The sequence below is a fragment of the Rhea pennata genome, chromosome 22 (assembly GCF_028389875.1).
Source record: "Rhea pennata isolate bPtePen1 chromosome 22, bPtePen1.pri, whole genome shotgun sequence".
Taxonomy (NCBI): domain Eukaryota; kingdom Metazoa; phylum Chordata; class Aves; order Rheiformes; family Rheidae; genus Rhea; species Rhea pennata.
In genome coordinates this window covers 4,190,277-4,215,980 of record NC_084684.1, presented here as the reverse complement: position 1 = coordinate 4,215,980, position 25,704 = coordinate 4,190,277, and the positions used below count along the sequence as shown (strand labels likewise).

Genomic DNA, 25,704 nt, shown 5'->3' with positions numbered 1-25,704 from the left:
TAGTAGTCCATTCTCTATTTTTTTGCTAAATTTATTTGCTGCTTTTCAAATTCAACCTTTCCCCACACACATACACCTCGATTAACCGTATCATTTCTGCTACAAAACAAAACAGTCTCATCTCTGTTTAGGTCATTTTATTTAAAACTGAAATGTAGCATTAAGAACATACTAAAATATTATATACAACTTAAGATGCAGAAATTCACCAATATTTATAGGATAAAAATGTAAATTATCAATGTGCTGAGGCAACACCTTCCTTCTATACTGTCACCTAGACTCTAATAACTCTCAAAGTGATCAGATGAGCTCACATACCTCCACTTTAAATTCATTGCTGACATAGCGCCCATTAAGTTCAGAACAGACTAATTTGAACTTTCTGTCAAAGAGAGAAACAGTGTGCCAGTTTCTATAGCGTATCAAATGCAAAACCTCCTCATAACTGGCCATAGTATCAACTCCTGCAGAGGGAAAGAAACAAGTAAAACAGTTACTTCGCAGAAGACTAGTGAGGCGTTGCATGCTTCAAAAACATTACTGTCTTTCTTTTCCCAAGTTTTCTTGGCTGATATTTCTTTCCCTGATAACTGAAAATCTAAATATTGTTAAGCTACACATGTACATACATGTGGCTTCACTGAAATTCTGTGTTTTAACCTTGTGTTAAAATCCTAGACCTACTTAAAATTAGTATTTAAAGGAATCTTGGGATACTTTCTTTTGAACACATAGCAAATATATATTATAAATGCATAACAAAAAAAGAATGATGCATGCTCCAGGGCATTATCCGCGCAAGGAACAAGTCTTTTCTGGGGGCATAATGTACTTTGTTTCTGTAGTCCAATTGTAACCTGCAATTTGTGGCATGAGAGGAGAACACAGAGGAAGTTCTAGAACAGCGTATTTTCTAGAATCATAGTTTTCCACAAAAGAGTGTAAACACCTCTTAGTCTGAAATTCTAGTCAAAAAAGAAATATCTGTGATAAGGTGTTAGAAAACATCTATCAAGCAGGCAGTTCCATTTTTACTAGTTTCAGCCCCTTCCTCTGACAAGATCAGTAGTAGTTACACTTACCTGTGATGATCATACCAAGGTTGGAACTACTCATCTCAATGCCTTTCTGCTGTAATCGTGTCATATCAACCTCCAGGCTTTCTTGTTCCTGATTTAGTTCATCTCCTAGCACTGTTACCTCACACGTATCCAAGTTATGCATAATCTCTTCAGATACCAAAGACTCTTGTACTAAGAAGCAGAGAAAAAATCAGGAGATAAGCAGAAACAAATGTGAAATAGGCAAGAGCCCAGGAACTATAAAACTTCACATGCAAACGCAACTCCTCCTCTCGGAACACATACTGAGATCTGAGCCTGAAGTAAAGAGATCAAATACTCAAAAAATAATGATGATAAGGAAAAAGAAAAAAAAACAAAAACAACAAAGGGACATTTACCTTAAGATAACAGCCAAAGCTTACTACTACTTCTAGGAAAGTTTCTGTAGGCCCAGAAGAGTACCAACCCTTTCTCACAGGAGATATACCTTCTGTCATCCTACTAGATTCTGCATTAACAGAGAAATCCCTGTTTCATAGCAGAAGGAAGATCCTCCAAAGTGATCTTTGAAAGGGGTAAGGGTAGGCAACAATCTTATCCAGAAAGGATTTTACCTGTAGGATCCTCATCTCCATCTCCTTCTGGCTCTACCTCCCGTGTAATGGTACTTATTATGCGAAGCTCTGGGAAGAGGGAAACACCCTCAGAACTTTCAAACTCAGAAGCAGAGCGAGCAAAATGGTTGATGCCACTGAGACTGATTTTTGGTTCCTCTGGTTGCAAGACCATTACATACCCCTCCACAGAAGGAATGGAGATGCATGCCTCCTCATTGAAACATCTGTAAGATACAGAGGCAGTTTTGCACAGTCAAAGAGGTTATTTGAAGGGGAGGCACAATTACACAGAGTAAAGTTGCTATTACATAATTAAAACATGAAGAATCTCAATGATTTAATTGGTTTATATATAAAAAAAAAAACACTCTATCTGAGACCCAAGATAAATTCATCAACAGGTTGGAAATATAGGTAAGAATTCCCCGCTAAGGGAATAACATTAGAAGTATTTGTTACTCACAGTTAACATTTTGCCCCATTTTCTATGCTATGACTACCAGCCACACACAATACCTGCAATAAAGGCTGTGATCCCGGGGATGGCCTCAAAGTAAACCCTTGCAATAATCAGTTCCCTATCTTAGGCATTTCTTGTTACATTTCAGGAAGAAAACAGACCACTGATGTAGAAAATACTAGCCATAGCCATCAGTCACAGCAAGACCCTTCTGTGCATCACAGCTGAGATAAACTATCAGCATATAGAGACATGTATTTAAGTATTAGGACATACTTGACAACACTGGTGATTTTAAGCCTCCGGATCCCAGGTGTTGGGAACTGGCGAGAATTCAAATAGGAAATGTGTTGCATGGCCTTATCAACTCTGTCAATATCATCTCCCTCTAAGGTCAGCGTTGATTGACTAGGGTTCATATGGATCTGAAACAATAGAGGAGAGAGAAAAAGAATATCCAAGTAGTAACATGACTGGCTAATTAAAACTAGACATTCAGCACTGCTTAGCCTGGTGAGTGCTAAGATAACCACATCAGTATTAAAAGTAATGAGGCCACCATTTACTGGCCTGATAATTCACAGTTTAACTTCCCTGCTCACATCCCTACTCTAGTCAAATATACTTAGTATTTCATTCTTCAAGAAAAAAAAAAATCTAGGTGCTTATCACAATGCTGATGTGCAGATTATACTAATATGAAAGAAAGACAACTAATATGTAAGAGAAAATCAGCTTTCTTCATACAACTTTGCTATTAAAAAAGATGTGCCAGTCAAGTCATTAAGCTGCTTGTTAAGAAACTCTACCTTTTATTAGACAACACTGCACAGCTAGTAAAACAGGAAGGCTTTGAAATATCAAGATTTCTCTTTAAGACTTAAAGATAATGAAGTAATTTTGACCCTCAAAGTCCACTAAGACCTTATCTATACACAGAAGACTTGCTAATTTTAATGGAATTTTTATATAAAATATCAGAACAGATTAGCTTATTTTTATCTGGAAAACCCTTTCTAGCTCTAACAGCCAAACTTGTATCTATTACTAGGAAAGCAGTATACATGTTTTCTTTTATTCAAATGCAATTTTACCTTCATGCCTTTGCCAACACCATCAGCAATCTGTAAATCCAGTCCCTCTTTGCAAGTATACAGGCAATCTATCACTTTCTTGTTTTCTAATTTACCAGAACGAATCATCAAGCCTGCCAGATTGCCTCGGAAAAACTGGGCCATGTGGAGTTCACCACCTTCAATAAAGGGAGAAGGGAAAAAGTCTTTTAAAGGTCTTCACTATTTCTTGTATTTTTTACTTAAAAAAAAAAAGAACAACAAAACAACAACAAAAACAGAAACTAAATACCTCTTCTGGTGCCACAATGTATACACATGCAAGTTAGTTTTTATCCATTCTGAGTGTTAACCTTGTGATAACGTTCAAGCAAAAAGAAAGAATTAAGCAGTTCACCATGCACATGGCCTTCAAAACACAGATGTGTGGCCATCCTGAACTGTGTAACTGGGGCTAACATTTCCATAACAAGTATTTCTTTTGCCCATACAGCGAGGTGGTGTTCTTAAGAAATGGAAGATAGAACCAATGAGATGATCTATGTAACCTCATGTTGAGAGTAACATCTCCTACCTGCTTGTCAGTTCTCTGTAAGATCAGCAATGTCTATCAGAATATAAGACAGTTTCAGTCCTCTAGATTTTAGTTATCTAAATCTAAACCAGTTATTTCTGGTTCTCTAGACTCAAAGGAGAGAAATAAACCTCACAAGGTGATTTAGCTCATCCCAAAAGGGATGTCTAAGATAGGAGAGGTTAATTCCTGGACTAACTGAAGTGAGTAGTTCAAATTTAGATCACTCATTTTTAAGACCTCTTATTTAGGTAGGATGAATCCCAAACCAATATGCATATGAAGCCTTCTTTAGATTTTAATGATGGAATCATGATGATCACCTCGTCCACCTTGCTAAATTAACGTGAGCCACAGAACACTACCCAGAAATTCGTAGTTCAAATTCATCACTTCTTAAGTCAACAAATTTTTAGAAATATGTCTAAGCATGTTTAAGTGATTCTAAGGAATGGCCTTTATAACTTAATAAAAGTTTTCAGTAGTTAATTATCCTGTTAAAAATCATACAATTTGCAGCTTAGATTTGTACAGCTCCAACTTCTAGCCCCTGGATTGTGTTATATCTTTGTCAGCTTGAAACATGATCTATAGCTATAATCTCTTCTTAATTATTTCTAGAACATTTTAGGAAATCTTAAACTTCACAGAAAGAATACATACCCTAAATGTATTGCTTGAGAAATATACAGTATTTCAAAACGTCTCAGTTTAAGCCACAAAATTCACTGAATCATCACTAAAACTGTCTAGAAAAATGAAACCCTATAGCAGCACCAACCAACCTGGAATACCTGGGAGTCAAAGGTTTTATACCCATCCACTGTAATTAGAATTTTATACCAGTTTCTGATCAAGTTAGTAACCGCTGTAAATTGCAGGTCTGTATTTGAGTTACATCTGAGCAAACTAATCATACTTTAAAATTGGTCTTGCTTTGGGGAGCTGGACTACCTGACTTCCAGAGGTCCCTCACAACCTCTTCAATAATTCCATGATACGCATACACCTATATGTAGGACAAAGTGCATTTATGTTTCAATAAAAACTATATCTAAGAAATTGTAGCTAGTATTTTGCGTTACCAACCTATTTTACACCACTTCACTGCAATCACAATGGTTGTAAATTTGTACATGGATGTGCATTTTGAGTGGAACAGAAAATAATCAGCTGGTGAAGCACTGGAAATAAAAGCACAATGAAGAAACAAGCCCAGGAGCAGATTATGTGAAGGTCAATGGCCCAAATGCAATGCCTGCATTTCATGCTATGTGTGAGATGAAGCAATGTTTTGGCTTAAAAATGAAATAAAAAACAGTAGGGATAAAACTCCAGCAACCTGCAGGGGTCTCAGGCACAGTTTCATTGTCATTTTCATTTCCTGTATACTCTGTAGAAAAGCAAGACAAAGAAAAGGGCAATAGGGAAGGGACTAAGTAGTTAAGAATTGGCAAATTTTCTCTTACATCACAGAAAAAATATACATAGCAATATTTCCCCCAAAAAAGTCTCCACCCAGCTTCTCAAGGATTATGAGCTCTTCAAAACACTAATAGCTGCAGATCAGGGAAGAAACACTACTGTGTTGTTACAAGGACATAACATTCATGACAAGACAATCCTGAGGAGCCCTCTATGCAAGCTGCAGTAAAAACAGTTACACTGGATAATATTTACAGATACCTAATCTCACATAAACCACAGTTAGTAGTGAGATTATCTATCAACTGGCATATTTTATTATCTCTTCTTCCAACTAATATTATCTCCTCTTCAACTACTAAAGTGTAAATTAAGGTATGATACAACCTGTATCAGTAGATCACCAAAAGGTATTAAAAATTTATCAAAAGGTGCCATCAGTGACACAGATTTCCTTTCAAATTAATGGTACAATATACAGAAAAGCAGTCAATGTATCAAATGGAAGTTTCCAAAGAAAAAAACAACCTCTTCTAATCTTTTTAAAGAAATATTAAAAAGACACTTTTTCAGAAGCATAACACTTCTCCATGCCTAGGGATGAACTGCATATATATCTTAGGGCAGCCCAATTTATTTAAAAAAAATCTTGGTAGGACAATGTCCTTAAGCACTAACTTCACCCCGACATACAGATACTTTTTCGTGTGTTCTAATTCTCTAAACTAATAACAAAAAAATCATGCTGCCAGTGGAATTTCTTGAAAGCTAAAGCCTAAAGTTCTTGTTATTCCAGAAATTTAATATCCCTATCTCAGTGCTGTTATTAAAAGGAAAATTCACATAAGAAGAAAATTAAGAATTATATTATGGTGCCAATGACCATCACTGTAAGGAATTACTGTGCATGACGAAGGAAGCACAGGAATTCACAAACTAGACGGATATGCTTTGGTTAGGACACAGCACATATAGAAGCCATAACACAATCGATACACCCAGCTAGAATATAGTTTCCAAGCTGCACTTCCTTGAAAACCAGCCACAATAGGTTATTTTTGAGCTAGAACAGATAGCTTCAAAGTCATATACAGAATAAGAGACCAATTACAGAGAAAATAAGTAATTTAAAGGAAGCAACAACAGAATGAATTTAGCACTGAAATAGCATTAATACTGAAAGGTAGTGAACTAATTACAAAACAGTAATTTTGGGAAAGAGGATATTTTGATAATTTGACGTTCATTCACATTTCAAAACCTTAAATCTCAAAGAAAAAAGAGACACTATAAAAAACTGCTAATTTCATGAAATTACTGCAAAGCTTTTCATTTATCATTCATTCTCAAGCTACTTCTATGTTTTATTCCAGACTGCAACTATCATCTATATTCTGAACAATAATGAAACATGAGTGATTTAACACTGTTCTTTCTCTGACCAAAATGATCAGCTATTTACAGTAATTTAGTTTTAAATTAAGATGTAATTTAACCAGTGAGCAAAACATTCCAGTTTATGACCATGATGTAACAGCTTCGTTACTGAGCTCCTTGGTAATGCTCCCTGTTCTGATGCATCCTTCTCCATTTTCTCAAGCTTTACAGAGCTGTCTTCACTAGTATTAGAGAGTACAAACAGCTTTTACAGCTTGCATAAAACTGTATGTTAAGCTATAGTCTGCATATATTAATGTAGATGCTTTCTATGTTTATTTTTATAAGCACAAATGGTAAAATATCCAAGAAACAGCATCATTTTTGCTTAGCTGAATTCTCTGTTGGTCATGCTTCCATTTATGAGAACATTTTTCCTAAAATATCCTTTTCAACCTACTTGAAATTAATGTTCTGTACAGTAACCTAAAGGATAAGATGTACTCTTACAACTGTTATTAAAAATAAGCTGTCTATAGTCCCATGCTTATCACAAAAATCACTTTGATGGAATGTTGCTTGGTGAGTAGTTTGGTATTTCGTACACACCTGTGACCAATAAGCAAAAAAACACTCAAGAAAAAAATGACTAAGAGAAGAAATATGTGATATTAGCCAGGAGCAGAAATAACATGCAAACAGTTTAACAAGTTATTTGCACTAAAAAGATTAGCTATACTTAGAAGTATAGCTACTTCTAAGCTATGTACTTCTAAGCTTTCTCATTAAAAAAAAAGAATTAGAAGTTGTAAAATTGTAAATATTTACCTTGCCAGCACGCTCCAACTACTAGCTGAGTTTCTATCTTTGAAGGATGAAGTGGGTAATCTTCAGTCACTGGGAAAGGATCATAGGAAACACCATCTACATAAAGCGTTACTGTTGGAAATTCAACACTGAGCACATAATGATGCCACTCTTTGTCACACACCTGAATAAAGGAAGTTTTTAAAGTTCTATTTTAGTTGTTTAAAAATTTGCAATCAAATAAACATATCTGACACATATTCTGTGTACATATACATGCACACATATATACAAACTATAAACTTGTATAAATGTTTTGTTTCACACATATGGAACACATCTGAAAGAAGCAAAGCAACTGTTGAACATGTTTATCCTTTTAAAGACCATAAATTGTTTCTTTTCTTCTATTGCCAATAAAGGAAGCTACATGTATTTCTGTTCCTTTACCTTTATAAGATCTAAATAATAACAGTATATATATAAATCAGAAAATACATGTCTGCAACCACAGATCACATTTGGAAATACTATTATTATGCAATACTATTTGAGAAATGATCCATCTTTGCTGAGAGAAACTGTTTAGAGCAAAACACGGCCATTTTCAATATAACAAGGCGCTCCACGACAAAATTAGTTACAGTGCAAGCTGATTAGTTTTTGGAAAGCAATGATCCTTCCATATGTACGTACATGGGAATTTTACCATCAAAACAGTATACATTGCTTTGTACAAAAACCAGCAGAATACAGGTAGTTACATTAGTATGTTACTCATCGCTTAAATAATTGGTAAACAGACCTGTAATAGTAATTTGAAGCAACTAAAAGAACTGTTATAAGTGACAGCTATGCATGGTTATTTTGTCACTCAGATCCAGTGGTCTGGGAAAACACAAAATATTTAGTCCATTCTATCTCATTCTTCATGATCATAAATGTCATGAATTCATAGAAATAACTGAGTTTTGCATATCTGAGTAAGACCAAAGTAAGTATTAGCTTTTATAGTCTTTTCTTTCATAAACTAAAATAATGAAAAACAAATGAACTGAGAGAATACAGACAGACAGTTCTTCTCTATGCCTGCTTCAAAATTCTCTTAAATAGAGAGCAGAAAGTACCTGCATCCCTCAGAGGCCTATTACTCTATTCTTGTGGAGTAAATGTCTAATTAATCAAACTGACTCACCACTATTTACAGTATCTGCGGCTACACCTGACAAGGTACAAAATGCCACAAATTTTATTTCAATGTGAAGAAGGATTTAAAAGTTTTTCTGTTATCCTATACTCAAATAAGTCATATGCTCACAAGTACTAACTGCTATAAACAAAATGGAATACTTTCATTTTTCCATATGAACTACCTTATATTGTATTCAGTGAAGATAACAGACATTACATCTAAAGACTGCCACTTTATTTTCATGCCTAAATCCATATTTTCCATCCTTCAAGACAATTACAAGATCTTTACTCCGTAAGTATCCCATTGGGTTTGAAGGCAACTGAAGGAGTAAGTTCAATTAAAGATTAATAGAGATAACTGAATATATCTCTGACATTTGATCACAAAAAAAATAAACAATGCTCTGTTCTATAAAACACAGTACCAGAAGTTTAGAGATGCAAAAATATTTATTAATAGGTATATCATCAGGCAGTTCAGGCTTCAGTGGTCCTTACTGCATTCTGACATCCTAGCAACTGTTTCTCCAAACTTACTTGGTTTAGTTTCCAATGAAATTCAGCAGGCTTGTATGTTTTTCCTTCCGAAGGATCTTGGCGAAAGAGGAAAACAAGTCGGCAGTTGTGTACGTAGAGAGCGTAGTGGTGCCGGTTCATATCTGCACAAGAATTTTAATTCATATTATTCTTTTCTGTAAAACTTTAAAACTCCTCAAAATACACTTCTTCATGCTGTGAAATTCTGTATGTAAATCCACAAGTAGTTAACAGGAAGAAACAAATACAGAAGCAGATCAAGTATGTTAAGAGGAATGGGAAACATTCATAGAAGTAGGTAGAACAGACGTTCTTGAACAGCCAAGGAATAATATTGGTAACAGCACAATCAATAGACATATCTCTGTTTCCAAATCCAATCTGAACCCAGGACTAGGACTTAAGACTCGGAAATAGGACTCTATCAGCAGGAGAGAAAGAAAAGGAACTCTGTTTGCAGACAGAAAGGATCTTTTGTTATGAATGAGTGGACTTGTAACTCATTTAATTACTGTTTTAGAACATATATAAATGATAGCAGGTGGATATGATTCTGTAGTATTAAACTGGGTAACCCTAGCTCTAAAGAACCTAACATTTAAAATAAACACAAAGCTGAGATGCTGAAGTAAAAATAAGAAAGAGACATTCAGACTTCTTCATCCATACCATGGCATAGGTAAGTCAAGAAAGGAAGGGGAAAAAAAACTGAAAAAAACACGTTAATCTTTCAGAGTAACAGCATTAAATCTAACCTTGTTGCTCCCGTCCCATATATTCACAATCAGCTCCCCTCAAAAAACTACTTCTAGTGTTTCAGTATTTCAATGATATATTATCCAACAAAGGCCAATGATATTTATAGCACTAGAAATTAAAATACTTTAAACCAGGAATAATGGTATTTAAAATTGCCTTTTTTCCTCCAATTCACTTGAATCCAAAGTTTTGGGTTTTGAGTAATAGGAATGGGCGAAGGTAGGGAAGAAAGGTGAAATCTTGTTCCTCTTCTGAGAATTAACGCATGAAAAAACGATAGCCAGCTTTCTCCTCTTCAAAGAAATGTGTTTACACTATTACAGATACTATTAAGCTTTTCTTATTTTTTTAATCAAATCTAATTAAGTTAACGATGAGGGCTACTGTGTTTCATCTGTATTCAGCCTGGTTTCATTTGAAAAACCTAGCTGTGTTTTAGCCAAAATTTCTTTCTAATACTTGGAGCAAAGCTACTGGTCCAGACAAAGACAAAAATTCTACCTCATTAGACAGCAATTACGGAAACAGGGTAATCAGATTTCCTTTTTTTTTTTTTTTTTTTAATCAACATCATCTTCAAAATGATTGTCTGCGGCATCCACACAGACTGAAACCACTCACAGAATGAGAAAAATTTCACCACTGGAGAGAGAGAAATTATTTCCTCCTAGGGAAAAAAAAGATCTAGTAGCGAACACTATCATTAAACCTGATGCATGTATCATAATGACTTTAGGTAGTATCAAGAATAACATTGTCCTTTGAGTTGCACAAAACGGACTGCATTATCAGAATAAATAATCTACCACAATGAAAAGAAACGCATTATGTATATTGAAATAGAGTTAAAACAAACAATATGTCTGCCTAACCTAAACTGAAGCTAAACAATCAAAGGGCATGTCTCCAAAGGTAAACACAATAAAAAGTGACTTTGGCACTCCACTTCCTTTCACATCCAAGAAAAACCTATATGCTGCCAGAATATATAGCAAAAAAAAAAAAGAGAGAGAGAGAGAGAGAGAGACCTCAAAAATTAGACTCTTCAAATTGATGATTACTTATAAATATAAGTAATGACAAATAGAATGACAAACCTGTCTTGTCTGAATTGCAGAGAATTGTCTCTTTCTCTTTGGTTCCAGGCCCATGTCTCATCCATACTGAAATCATGAAGGGCTCTTTCAGATTGACTGTGACAACACCATCTGGAATCTTCACAGCTTGTGTACCATTAAATTCAAAGACTTGGTCACTGTCATGACCATTATCTGTAGGAAGTCCTATTGTCCAGTTAGCAGCGCTACTTGGAGGGGGAAGTAGTTCAGCTGTGCCAGAAGAAGCACCTACAATAAAAACACTCAAATGAAAAAAGAGACAGAAACTAAAAAATTACAGCTTCTTTCAAATCAAACTATTTATTTGTCTGAATGTTCATTTTTCTGTACTAACTGCTAAGATTATGCCCTACTACTGTGCATCAAGTAATTGTACTTTTGAATATGCTGGCATTAACACTAGACACATCTAAGATGATGATGTCTTCCATAAATTTAACTGCTTGGCAGGTAACAAACCTAATTAAAAATGTTTTGCTTACTACCTTTACAGATGTAGAGCTTTGTTTTTGTCTTCATCTCAGAAACCATTATATTAAAGGCACTTTTCTCAGGCCCATACTAGTCGTAAGGCCCATATCCATCCAGCTGAAGCTGCGTAAGACTCTCATTCAGAACCTAGATATTCTCTCCCAGATCACTATGACGATATCATTGCCAGGAGTAATGATACTCTCAGCAGGAGCTCAGCTTGCTGCTTCCCCCCCCTTCAAGCCTGAAATATCAGCATCAAAGCGACGTAACTATTGGAATAGCTTGGGATCTCCCTTGGTTTCTAGGGGTGCACAGAAGTCATACTTCCCACTAACTTCAATTGAAATTGAAGATATTACACACCAGAGATAATTTGGCTTGTTATCTCAGCTCCTCCATTTTACCATTCATAAACTTTTCACAAGCCCTTTAACTTCAACATAAATGGATACCAAGATGATATTTATTCCCAGGGCAGATACAGCTTAAATATATCTACGCAATGTTTTCTCTGAACCATATTTTCTTGAATTTCTCATCTAATTTTTCCACCATGGGGTTCTTCTATGGCATCCTTTTTATCAATCATGCCTATGGAAAAACGGAGAAGCTATGCTCTTCTGCATATGTAACATGCTTTCAGTTCTTGAACACAAATTTCAAGTCAGAGAATTTATTACTCTATTTAAGCTTGTAGAGAGACAGAGGAAGAAGATTCTTCATTGCATTTGAAAACTACTTTAAAACATCATCTTCAGCTGGTTTCATGTTTTATTGTTTACAAGGCAAAAAGTTGGGGAAAATAGCATGCAAATAAAAAAAATGACCATCCGCTGATTTGCATTCTAATGCAATATTTTACAAAAGATAAATAAGAGAAACCAGTTTATTCTAACAAAGCATTCTTACCACAGAGTCTGTGAATGGACTTCTCAGAGTAGGTGTCTCTGTCACAGCCTTTGCCAATATGGTTGGTTTCTAGTTCAACTGTTGCTTGAATGGAGGTTATTGGCTCATCACAAGTCTCTAAATGCATACTGGGGAATAGAGCTAGAGAACCAGTACCAGGCTCATATTCTATTCTTTTGCTCCAACCTGCATATTTATCCAAAGAAATAAAAACATTAAAAATCTCTTGTGTTTAATTTAAGTAAGGAATTGGCAATTACTAAAAGTAGTTAGGAAATAGATCAAACTAACCTTGCCAGCCAGGCTTGCATGTAGGCTTAATGCTAATTTTAACCAACACATCCTCAGCAGCTCTCTTCTTCCCACAGTCATATGCTGTTACTGTGAGTTTATACTGATGCTCTTTGCCATAGTTTAACTTTTCTGTGTTTTTTATATAACCTGAAAAAATACAGTGATAATTATCAGTGAATATCTGTTTATTTCTCAAGCTGACTGCTGCATTAAATGCAGAGGTATCATACAAGTATTTCATAGAGGCACTTTCACACCGACTTGAATTAGCCCTTTGTTATTTGATGCTAGGCATCAAAGCAAGATCCTTACAAATTTTGTAAATCCAGAAGATTAGCACAAATACACAGAACAGTAGGTGTATTCCTATCAGTCCATAAATAGTGTGCTATGTTACTTAAATGAAATTGTTCATAGGTGACAAGTGGCAAATAATTCGTTTGACATGTGCTGAGGGTCCATTGGCAGCATGGACCTCCACTTCCCTGAATCAAAGTAAAGGCCATTAAAAACTGTCTTGCTTTAATCAGTCAGCTTCCTTGGACCCCTAAAAGTAGTCTGTAGATTTTGAAAGGTCCAAAAATCAGAGGCTGAAAGGAAATGACCTATACAAAGCACCGCACTTCAGATCCAATATCCATAACGGTGTAATTTCCAGAGCCACGTATGAGCATCTCAAATATGAAAAGCACACATATGAAATCCCATTTTTGAAAGCTAATTAGCAAGACCAATCCCAATATATATAAAAAAGAAGAAAAATTGTAAGAGCTGATTTAGAACATAACACAAGTATAATTTTATTTTGAAAAGCATTTTATAAGAAACTAAGAACATGCAGCAAACTACCTACTCCTTACATTACTAGATAGCACAGAGTATTGGCATTGAAAAACAAGTTATTTTTCACTATAAATTCAAACTGCTAAAAAGAACAAGTCCATTCAACCATACTGTAGAAAAGGATTAAAATAGGTTATTTTGGTTTTATGCTGACCAGTTTGAAATACTGTTCTTAAGGCAGTAGTGTTTCACACTGCATTTCTCACCCTAGTCTTACCGTCTTTATCAATAGCGAAAGGAACATCTGGAGTTACAATTTCATAGGTGCAGATCTGGCTGAACTGAGGTGAACAATCTGCATCCACTGCTTCCACTTTCAGGATGCTGTCATACCTTTTCCCTTCAATAACTGTTGCCTTGTAGGACTTCTCTTTGAATACAGGAGCATACTCATTAACATCATTTACCTGAATATGTACTGTTGCTCTGGAAGAAAGACAGAAAAGTGAGTTTTCTTTATATTGCAGAACACCCATTCAGGCAAAGAATTTGAAAAAAAGCTCACTCTTTTATAGATGAAGCTATTCAGAATTTAAGCTCCCTGAAGGGAGTAGCCACTAATACAACCAACGTTCTCAATTAACTTAACTAGGAAAGCAGTGTCCCAATATGTTACTATATAATTCCATAAAGTTCCTGGTTATTGTTTACTGTTGCTGTTTACTTGCAACTAAAACTTAAAACTTGGTATTGTAACTGTTAAATTATTGCCATTTTACAGAAATGCAACAAAACACATCTGTGACAAAACAGGCCTTTAGCTCTGTTATAAAAGTACAATCCCTTCAATTCTTTTCTGCTATCAGATTATTTGATATAAACACTCGATGTTAAATTTCATGTGAACAAGAATGATAATGAAGACTAGTTTTAGACAGAGAGCTCAGTCAAATGCATTTTATTAGCTTTCTTTTGGCAATAACATATTGAGTTAAGTCACTCAAAACTGGCTTATTCCTTGGATGAGAGATCAAAGGATCTAAATAGAACAATCACAGAAGCAGAAGGTGCACTTTAAAACATTATATAGCAAACTAAATAACCATAAACAGATTAGGTCTTGAATTCCTTCCTTTCGTATTTGTCACAGATTTATGGTATACATAGGAGAGGTAAATAAGCAGATTCTGTCACTGACCAAAAAGAAAAGGTGAATAATGAAAAGCATTTTGAATGCAAACTAATAAAATATTCAATCACTGCAGTTTTTCCATAAAGGCAAAGATTCTAATGCTTCAACCAAAAAAATCTTCAAGGTTTTATTTTATCCTAGATGTCCAATAAAAGCCGTGAAAAAGATTTTCTGTGCTAGAGTTCATATTTCTGACTTAAGGAACTATATGCCAACATGGCTAAAAGCCACAAGATACATAAAACAGCCAGCCATGGGGCATGGAAATTTCAAAAGTGTTTCATAGGTGCAGCTCTTGAAATCCTAGCATTTTGCTGTGTGAAAAGAGTTGTAGGGAAGGGTGCTGGGTCCCAGAGCAACACTGTAATGTTGGTTCCATGAACTGCTGCTGTCTTGGTCCATTACATAGCCACAAGTTTGGATTACCCTAACATACTTCAGCTTAAACCTGCGTATGATGCAATGCTATCATGGAAGCCATACTTGGATAGCTCAGAAGGACCAAAGATTGGCCAACTGTGCACTAGATAATTTAAGACTTTAAGATTCATGCACTTTGGTCAGGTGACTGCAACAAGGTGTTTCTGAACACTACTGAAGAGGTCTCAAAGCTGCCTTTTTCTTACAAACACTGCCAATTCCATTTGTGTTACCTTCTATCTACCTTATAGTATTTGGAAGCAACAGCATTTCATACTGATATGTTTGCTACTGGATCCATCAGAAGAAAGTTTGTACGTCAATTAACCTACAATGCATAGAAAAGATGTAGTTAAGTTCTAAAGTGTAGAGAAGGAACTGTATGAAATCAAGCTGAAGAATGTAATTCTGGCCAACTCAACAAGATGCTTGTTGCTATCCTTCTCTTTGAATTCTTTCTTCAAAAGTCAAACTGAATATAGCAGGTTTATGGGCCTACCTATTTTCCAGCAGTGTATCCCCTAAGGAAATACATCTCTGCTGCCCTTTTAAGGCATACAGCTAATAGAATAACAAGTTTGTATTAGTCATCAAGATGACTGCCACTAGCAGTCTTTCTTATATCCTCCTTTGCTTAGCACAACCGGTAACCTTCCACATGCACTGCAGATGTTTTTGCCAGGGTGTTACACAGTTATTTCTCAAATGAGTTTTCTAGAGAAACATTGTGGTTTTTTCTTTTGACACAGATCAGCTAAAGATTGCTTTGTTCCCGTCCTTTAATCTAGGCAGGGAGGAATCCTATGCTACTGATCTTGCTTTTTTTGGTGAGGTTGCCCAGGAATAAGCTTTTCCATTTTGTCAAGCTTAATACAATGACTTCTTGAGTTGGTTTTAGAAACTGAATTCTGAAACATTTTACCAAGCAAAATTTTTAGCAATTCGCACCAGATTTAAACTACCTCAGTAGATTTTCTGCCTCTATTTCACACTATTACATTTTCTAATGTAAATTCAGAGAGAACAAGGGATAAAGCGGTAACATCTAGAATGTAATTAAAGACATATCACAACAGCTCATTTCCATTTTGCTGCTATTTATTTTATATGAAAGCCTTTCAGTACTAACACTTGGTTTACATTCACTCTACATCTGCAGACTATAAATTGCCATGTGCAAGAGACCACTTGAAACCAAACTTCCCCACAGCCAACCACAGATTTACTTACTTGTGGGATTTTTTTGCATTTGCTCCATCTGGTCCTTTTCCACAGTCATAGGCCTGTATGGTGAATGTGTAGTCCTTCTGTAGTTCACAGTCAAGCTTTTCTTTAGAGCGTATTATTCCCTCACCAGTGGATTTATCCACTACCACTGCTTCAAAGGGGATATTTTGCCCATGAATTTTAAATCCACAAATCTCACCTAGAGATTCAAAGTAACAGAGGTTACAACTGGTCAAAACCACTACATATTTTTTAAAATATTTTGCAGCCAAGGGTTTGTGAGGGTCTGTGGATAAAGCAAGAGCATTGTGCTTTAAAATGGGCAAATTCTGGGAACTTTAGTAAAAAGAAGCATACATCTGCCTTCCAAGCAACTTGTTTACTTTGCATCCATTCATGCAGGAATATAAAATAGAAAGAGAAATGTAGACAGGCATTTCACAGGAGTACTTGAGATAACTCTAGGGTAAGAGTAGATCTTATATGAGAGCATACAGCCAAGGCCACTGGTAGTATCTTCCATGCCAAGCTACTGGGAATAGCTGGGCAGCTTGTTTATTTTGACCAGAGCAAAAGGTTAAAATGCACAGTTACAAGTCAAGAGATGAAAAAGCTTCAAGTAAAGGTTCAGCACCATAATTACAGAAATTCTGTCAACAGATCAAAGAACAAAGTCTTCCTGTGCAATGTACCTGGCTAAAATTAGGGAATCAAAATAAACTACTGAATGAGAATGGTAGAAATACCAACTTCTCAGGCATCCATTTCAACAACTATCTAATAATGCAGTCCAAAAATATTAATCAAGGAAGCTCTCATATGGAATGATTTATTAGGCTTTCATTTCTATTCAAATGCTTCATTCCAACAAACCTGAATGAGGAGTCTCTAGAACATCATTTTAAAATGCATCTAAGGCCAAGACTGGACTACAAAACACCTTGCTGGCATAGGTAGCTCAATCTGTCAGCCTGTAATGAGCAGTGAGCCTCTGCTGACCTAGCTGTGCTAACAAACACCATGCAATGAACTCTGTTTGATCAGCTACACTGTGTTTTTACCTGTGTAAGTTGTTCTTTTTTTTTTTTTTTTTTTTTTTTTTTTGAAGGTGATTTTCTTATACTAGTATAGAATGTTCTTTTGCTACTATAACTACAATGGTATCATCATACCAAAAATGTGCTCCTACTGTAAATATAGTCTAGGGCTATTTAAAAATACATATGATTCAGATTTTAAGATCAACAATGTACTCAATATAATAATGTACCCAAGTATAACAACATACTCAAGTACATACTCAAGCAAGCATACTGCAGGGAAGGTGCTATAATGCTTTGGCAGTTAATATTACTTTACTTTATAAAGCATACATAAAAATGTAAGATGTCCCAAAGAAGTAAGCTATCAGTGAAAGCATCAGAAAATGCTAGTTTTCCCCCAAAACTTCTTATAGTGTCCATGCAATATAAAACAATCCCAAATGGTTCAAATGGATGTCTGATTTACAGATATTTCTAACCAAGGGTTTAGTTACATAAAAATTTTTATCAATATATTTTAAAATAGAAAAAAACGGGTAGAATAAATGGGACAAAAGAACATGACAGGATCTTCTGTTTAAGTGCTGATTCCCCATTTCATAACCAAAGTTAGTGGGTTAATATTCATAAAAGGGATAGAAAGAACCCTTTATCACCTTCTTTGGTGACTGTCACCTCAAAACTCTCTAAAGGGAGAAAAGATAAACCCAAGTCAGTATTACAGGAAAGGCTGAAAGGGAGCAAATAAGGAAAAGGCAAAGATGCAGGCATTACACAGAAAAGCTTTGGATAAATTGTATTTAAAAATTCTGGTGGTGAATTACTGTAACTGTTATAATCCTAGACTTTCAGTTATTTTAAATCTGATTTAACCTTTTATCTCCAGGTTGTCATTTGTAGACTTAACAAAAAAACTTTTTTTTTTTTTTTGATAAAATACTGGATAACAAGTGCTAAATCAGAAGATATTTTTGAACTTCCATGCCATTGAAAAACTATCCACAGAACAGAATTTTCACAAGAACTTATTTCTACTGGTCTCCCCATTTAAGGAGCATGTTAAACAAATTTTTACCTTTTACTGTGGTTCACAGCAGAATCACGTTTCTAAAATTAAGAAACTACATATTCCCCTTCTGAGGTACAGAAAAAAAAATTTTTGAAACAGTGATTGGATTTTTCTATTTACAAATAAAATTTTACTGGTCTATGTTGCATATAGACCAGTGAATATATGCACCTAGCATTTGCAAAACTTAAATTCTATACCAAACTTCACTTGACAGTATTGTCATAATCCATAATTAAAAATATACATGTTAAATTACAATCCTAATGAACATTAACGCTTTATCTTAAATGGGGGGCAGGGAGGAAAGGCTGTATATTTTCCTAGCAGCATTATTTCTTTTCCAGATTAAATAAAAAAACTTCTTACATCTTCTACTCTGTTGCTGAAAGATCAGAATGCTGGACACAGAGATTCAGGTACCCCAATACAGTCATCTGCTACTATTGTAGATGCCCTCTGGTAGCCTGTTGTGCCCTCTTCAGTGTCTCCTAAAGAGTACAGGCCTTCTCAGTGTCCTGGATCATATCTTCCACCCTCATGAGGAGATCTCATAAACAACAGGGTTTTAAATGGTAGCTGATGTCTTTGTTTAAGCACTTGGAAAGCTTTCTCCATTTTAATGGAAAGACAGTCAACCTTGTTCTTTACCCCCCTGGAAATTATATTATTTCCTAGGGGGTGAAGAACATGGTTGGCTGTCTTTAGTCATTAAGTTACAACATCGTTAAAATCTCAAACTACCACCTTTTACATATCACTTATCAGTTATTTTTTTCCCAAATTACCATTATCTTTGACCTGAATTGCACTAAAACAAAGCAGACTTGTACCCTGAAAACATTCCCAGTAGATTTCCTGTCAGTTCTCGCATTTTTCAATAAACATGTAGTAACGCAGCTGTTCAAATCTCCATTCTATAGTGGCTTTAAAAAGAGATGAGGCACTAAAAGTTATGGAGAAATATTTTGTTCAAAAATAAAAGGCAAACTTCCAATTCAATACTGAAACACAAATATAATATATTCAATGAAAAATACCTTATAATGGACCATTATTAAACAGCAGCCCTTCATTTTAAAAGAAGCCAGTTTCTGAAATAGCTCTTACAAAAGTTCTCCCTGAAACCCACTTAAGGTAATCCCCAGGTTTATAACTAGTTCTTTATTTCAATGTACTAAGTAAACTGCCTATTATGGCATCCACTTAATTTATTCTGGTATATTTTAACATAAGATATAAATATGAACCTGGATTTTAATGTTTCAGTAACAGGTTAATACATGAAAATCTTACACTAAATTCCTGGCTGACACCACTGAACACCCAGAATTGACATTCCAGCTGCAGACTTTTAAATCGTCCACATCTCTCATTCCTTCATATCCACCTTCCTGCCCCCTTCCAACAACTCTAACATTGAGTCAAGCACTGGGTGTGAAACATTAAGATTACAGAGAGAAATGTACAGAGAACACTGAAGCATAAATCCTGATAACAGAGGGAGGAGGGAAAAGTTTATTAATACGGCAATTATCTATTTGGGAGAAGGGGGGGAACAGTTTAAAAGCTGATCAGTTCTTTATTATCCAAAGTGACCTCTAACTCTGGCATCAACACCAGCCTTGGCTGCAATAAAGTTCAGTAATTATATTCTTGGCTCCCAAGCATAAGACACAAATAATTTCTCTGATAAATATCCATGTGTCTCCAGATGCTTCTTAAAGCATTAAAGCTTCTGTTCAAGATGCATTATAGCTCAGTTCCTGCCAGATGCTTCTCAGAACAACAATTGACCTGGTACAATCATATTTTCCATTTCACATTAGTGAAAAGTATTTTTACTATTACACAGACAAGCACTCATGACTAAAAAAGTTACAGTGCATAAAAACTATGACGTTACCTATGATAAAACTGCTCTAAATAAGAAAAAGCACAGTTCCCAAACAGGCCTTTTAAGTCACATTAACTCCCTTCTTCAGTGTCTCTACCATGAAAAGAAGCAAAAAGGAATAATTTAATTCTCTAAAGTACCAAATATTTCAAAAATTAAAGCTCTCCCTCCTCTCTCCAAAATATATTAGATATTGTTGCAGAGCTGTTTCAAGGCAGATAAGACAATTTACAGATGAGTATTCCCACATATGGATGATATTCACTTTCATCTCAGTTATGAAATGCATATATTTATACAGTAAAGAAGCCATTACAGTAGCTTTCATACGATTATAGAGTTCTTCCTAGTGATTTTTTTCATTGCCATAAAGTAAGCTTAGTCCCAATATCATTTGGTGGCAAGTATGCTCCCTAAGGTGCCATGCTATGTCACAGAAGCACATTGCTTTTTCTCATTTCATTCTGAAGCTTGGAATCACTACCAAAATAAATTTCTACCACTTCTACTCCTAGAAGAGAAACAAATTCAATCTGTAAATTAGCTTATATTTGATATACTGTAATTTGTTCAGCTACATAAAATGTAACCTGCATAGAAGTTGGCAGCACTCTGACTCAGCAATACTTACAGCTGAAAAAAAATTCATTTTAAAGATAACATAGGTTTGTGCAGCTAGATTAGCCAGAAAACATAGCAATCCTGTCTCCTTGAAGCATTTTGCATTTCAGTAATTTCCCCTTCCTACTATAGCACAATGAAATGACACTGAGGATTTGTGGTAGTACTTTGGGGATTTTGCGCTATCCCACTGCATTTCACTCCACAAAAACAGAGCAAGTATATCATCCCAACTCTGGCCAAGCAGCATTCTCTCTGAGAAACTCATCCAGGAAAGCCTGCTATTACAATGTGTTTAGAATGTCTTCTAAAACAAGTATTTCTTAGCACCATACAAAACTGAGTGCTTATTAAAAAGTGATCCATGTTTAAAGTTCATAATTAGTGACAAGTGTGTTTGAATTTATATATGTATGTTTAATAGGTACAAAACGTCACTTCATGCATGTCTTTAATTAATTCCATGCAAAATTGGCTGAAAAACTACTGCAACAACATTTACTCTTAGGTTTGCCAAGGTGCCAACAAAGAATATTTCTGTATAATCACTGAATAACTCATTGAATTTTACAATACCAACACCCATATCTGTTTGATTACACAACGTCATTCATCTTCCGTACATATCATTTCTTTGTAACCATCCAGCTGAGAGCAGCATTACACAGTAGCCTTCTGTAGACAGGACGTCAGCAGAGCTCCCTGCCCTGAACAAACAAGGCTTGGCAGCGCAGTATAGAAACACGGCATCAGCAGTCACCCACCGGGACACGTGAACTGTGCACACCTCCAGGGAGAGGCTAACAGAAGGCCTGATGGGGTTTTGTTTTTTTAAAGAACAAACAGAGATTCTGCAAGATTATTTTCAAAGCTGTATGCATATTCATGTTCTAGACTCAAAAATTCCTAACTCCCACAAAAATACTTCTTGCATCTTTGCGTAATAAGGGGAAAGCAAAATATAGCTGAAAAGCAATCTTCTCTAGTGTTTGGAGGGCTTTTTAAAAACCTATTACCAATACATTAGCTATTACAATTCCAAAAAGGAAACAATTCAAACATTTTGTTACTGAAATCCTGATTATACTATCTTAATACATATTCAACTACATGAACATATCCAGATATAATACAGTTAGTTTCAAATACAACAAGATTTTTAACATAGTAAATGGAAGGAAATCCATACTAAGAGTTTCAGACATTAGACTGATTGTAGACACAGGTTACCCTAAAGTAGAAAATGCAGTTGTCTGATATTTTGTTTTTCAGTAAAACCATTTACAACCAAGTTCCAACATGACTGAATTTGTAATTAGAAAAGAACTTGAATGGTCATTGTCTCAAGCAGATCCCTAACAAACATCATAGCACAGAGGAGCAATTCCACAGATGTTTCTACAAATCAGGTACTAAGACACGCACTTTTGGCATGACTTAAACTTTGTCCTTAAAAGTGCATTGTTTTAGTTGTAAAAGATACAAATTACCTCAGAAAAAGGTCTGTATAATCCTACATATTTTTATATATATGAATTTGTTTCAAAGCATCAAAATTTCAGGATCCTATCCACTGCACAATGTGAGGAAAGGAATAAAATATTACCTTTCCCTGCCCCACAGTTCAAATGTTACAATACAATTAAATTAACTTGTTTTAAAATGTTTCGAGATGCTTAAAATTGAAACAAAAGAGCTCTACTTAAAAACTACAGACATTTCAGAAGTGCTCAGTTAGGGGGCCCAGTTAATTAAAATACCAACCTTTTGAAGCAAGAATAAATTTGATTTATAATAAGAATATACCACTTAGGGCTGAAACAGTCATTTAAGCCTGAAAGCACTTTGTTTTGCTGTGAAAACATTTTGTTGCTAATCTAACAGCCTTCTCACACTTCAACACCCACATAGATGCTGCTGGACAATAACAAGGCTATTCTCCATTCTAGGACATGACCACAGTACCACCAACCAGAAAAAGTTGCTAATGCTGATTCAACATCACTCCCACACTTGATAGCCTCCAAGACAGATTCAAGTATTCTTCCATTTAATGAAGGACAAATACTTTTACAGATTCTCATAATACATTTGTCATTCACAACTTATGCAATGCAGATCCAATATTCTCATATTTAGAGAAAAATTTCAGTACAATGTTAACATCCTATATTCAGGACTTAAGATGCTTATTTTTAATCCATCATTCTTCTACAGCTGCTTAAGAATTGTTGATTTTCGAAAGTAAAAACATATAATGTTTATTCAATCTTTTTATAGAATCAATTCACATTTGGTAGAAATGTTCATTAAAAGGAAAGCAGGTTTATAGAATTTGATCCAACCCAATGGAAAAGCTGTCTCACTTGAAATCATGTGATGCTTCGACACTGATCTTTCCTCTGAAAATTTGACAAACTATTTGAAAATATTCTCCAGGTACTTTCTTTAAGTTTCACGATATCCAACACCCAGGAAAGCTCTTTTCATCACTTCCTCCTTGAAGTGACTTACTAAGGTAAGTTCCCCAAAAGCAGATATAATCTAGGTATCTTACTAGAATTCTTTATTTTCTAAAATTTTACTTAACCAAATAAGCTTCTGCAAATATCTAATTTCAGCTTGTGTAAACCACTACAATTAATTAAAATACCTGGAGATGCCAGATGGTATTTTTCAAATACAATTCTCCAATATCTTGCCAAACCAAAGAAATATTTTCCATAAATACTGAACCCATTTAACAAATACAGTATAGTTAAATAATCGTTTCCAGAAATAGACTACTGCAGCAAGATTGTAAGAGAACTACCAAAACTGTCAGCTGTCAGTCCTATATCAAAGTGAAATTAGAATACATTTTGCAAATGGCTTATGCATCATTCTCTTTGTTAGAGGAGAAAAAAGGTCTAAGATAGTCCCAGAGCTAAGATATTAAGGTGCACAGAAGCTTAGGAGATCTGAATTCATTACAGACTCCCAAACAAATGATACAATGTCTGTGTTTTAGCTCTCCAACCTAAAATTAATGGAATATAACTCCTTTCCATCTAATTTCCTCTATTAAATCTATTTCAGCTGCAAATCTTTTAGTTCAGAGATGCTCTCTTCACGCAGCTGAACAACAACCTAGAAGAAAAAGTCTCAACTGTCCTCCCCTAACTTAAATAGAAGCTTGAAAGACTATTACAAAAAGGCATCTTACTTTTACATGTCATCATCAGTAAGCATTATGCTTGTACACCATACGAAAAGCTCTATTATCTGCAAAGATATTCTGCACACCAGTGAGACCAGATCATGCCTACTTATGCAACATTCACCCTCTTCCTAGATGCAGGAACTTCAGAGAATTCTTAGTTACACATTTAGAAAGATTTCAAAAGGGTCCACCCTACCCAAACAATTCTACAAGAAATTAAATGGAGATCATATTTCTAGAACTATCTCACAGTTAGATCTTCAACTATAAAATATATTGTATTAGGAAATAATACTCAAGTCTAATATTTATCATAGAAAAAAAGTATTGAAAATAATGTGTTCTCTTATGGTCTCTCTATTCTCCAATATAGATTAAACTACAAACCAATAGTGCATCTTGTGGTAGCAGTGTCTGTCAATTTCTAAAAATACGCCAAACTGTTATGCAAACTTATCACAGAAAGTCTGGATTTCTATAGAAATTCTCAGTCTAAATACTGCACAGAAGAAATGCAATCTTGATTCTACTAATAACTGTTTTCACTATGTTTGCATCTTTTTCTTAAGAGATTGAGAAAACCAAAAACACTACAAAAATCAAAAACTCTCACCAGGATAAGAAAACTAATTACTTCAGAACTCTTAGACAGGATGTGAAACATAGAATCCACAAGTTTTAGGAAAAAGTTGCATATTATGCAAGAGCAAGCATAATTTATATATATATATATATATATATATACATACATACACGAAATATAACTGTAATACATAGACATGAAATGACACACTGCAATATACTGCTCTCTGGTCTGAATCCTTGGCGTAGCCAGATATTTACACCTGTAAATATCAAATGAAACTGTAGTGCATGCACCAACATTTCTTGTGGTGCAAAAGCTATGAAATATTATGCTATGGTTAGGGAAAACACACAAACTAACACATAATATCGACCATGAAGGAAGCACTTCCAATTCTTTAAAAGGAAAAAAAAAAAAAAAGAAAAAAGAAAAACAGACAAATTTCTTACCTGCAAAACGCAGAGGTGCGTCTTTGTCTAGGGCTATTAGAGGGGGATCCAATAGTACGGTGTTGTCATTTTCTGTAACTATACCATGATACGTTGTTTCAATCCATGGCTTATGTTTGTTAACTAAATGGAAAACAAAATACAAGTTTAAGAAATAAGTTTGAAACTCATGACTTTTTAAACACACACTTTGAAATACTTAATTCAGTGTATTCCTCTTTCATTTTTCTGAATTTGAGCCAGCATTTTACTAAGCTCAAAAATTAGATAAAATCCTGGCTAAGTTAGTCAGTCAAGAGATCAGTGTCCCTTTCAAGTTTCCAAAAGTTACTTGCAAAATCTAAATTAGAAATTTAACTATGCTGGAAGTTAAAACGGCTCCAAAGGGCAATTCGAAAAAACAGCGATGGGGAGCCACTGTCATCAGCACCAAACACAATACTAAAAAATAATTATACTTGGCACCAGGCCAAGGGTGGGGGGGGGGGGGGGAGATCAGCCTACAGAAAACTCCAGGGTTTTTCTAAACT

The 25,704-nt window shown here is 35.0% G+C and overlaps 1 protein-coding gene across 1 annotated transcript in view; it reads right to left on the bottom strand.

Annotated features, from left to right (window-relative positions):
- CLSTN1 (calsyntenin 1) overlaps positions 1-25,704 on the bottom strand; it is a 40,939-nt gene that overhangs the window by 5,546 nt on the left and 9,689 nt on the right. The window contains exons 2-16 of the mRNA XM_062593384.1: positions 25,175-25,297; positions 18,007-18,036; positions 16,311-16,506; positions 13,746-13,954; positions 12,683-12,832; positions 12,392-12,577; positions 10,988-11,236; positions 9,132-9,253; positions 7,422-7,584; positions 5,134-5,184; positions 3,239-3,396; positions 2,421-2,569; positions 1,682-1,908; positions 1,086-1,256; positions 322-467 (exon numbers count right to left, since the gene is read on the bottom strand). Coding sequence (XP_062449368.1) covers positions 322-467; positions 1,086-1,256; positions 1,682-1,908; positions 2,421-2,569; positions 3,239-3,396; positions 5,134-5,184; positions 7,422-7,584; positions 9,132-9,253; positions 10,988-11,236; positions 12,392-12,577; positions 12,683-12,832; positions 13,746-13,954; positions 16,311-16,506; positions 18,007-18,036; positions 25,175-25,297 — 2,330 coding nt within the window. The remainder of the gene's footprint in view (positions 1-321; positions 468-1,085; positions 1,257-1,681; positions 1,909-2,420; positions 2,570-3,238; positions 3,397-5,133; positions 5,185-7,421; positions 7,585-9,131; positions 9,254-10,987; positions 11,237-12,391; positions 12,578-12,682; positions 12,833-13,745; positions 13,955-16,310; positions 16,507-18,006; positions 18,037-25,174; positions 25,298-25,704) is intronic.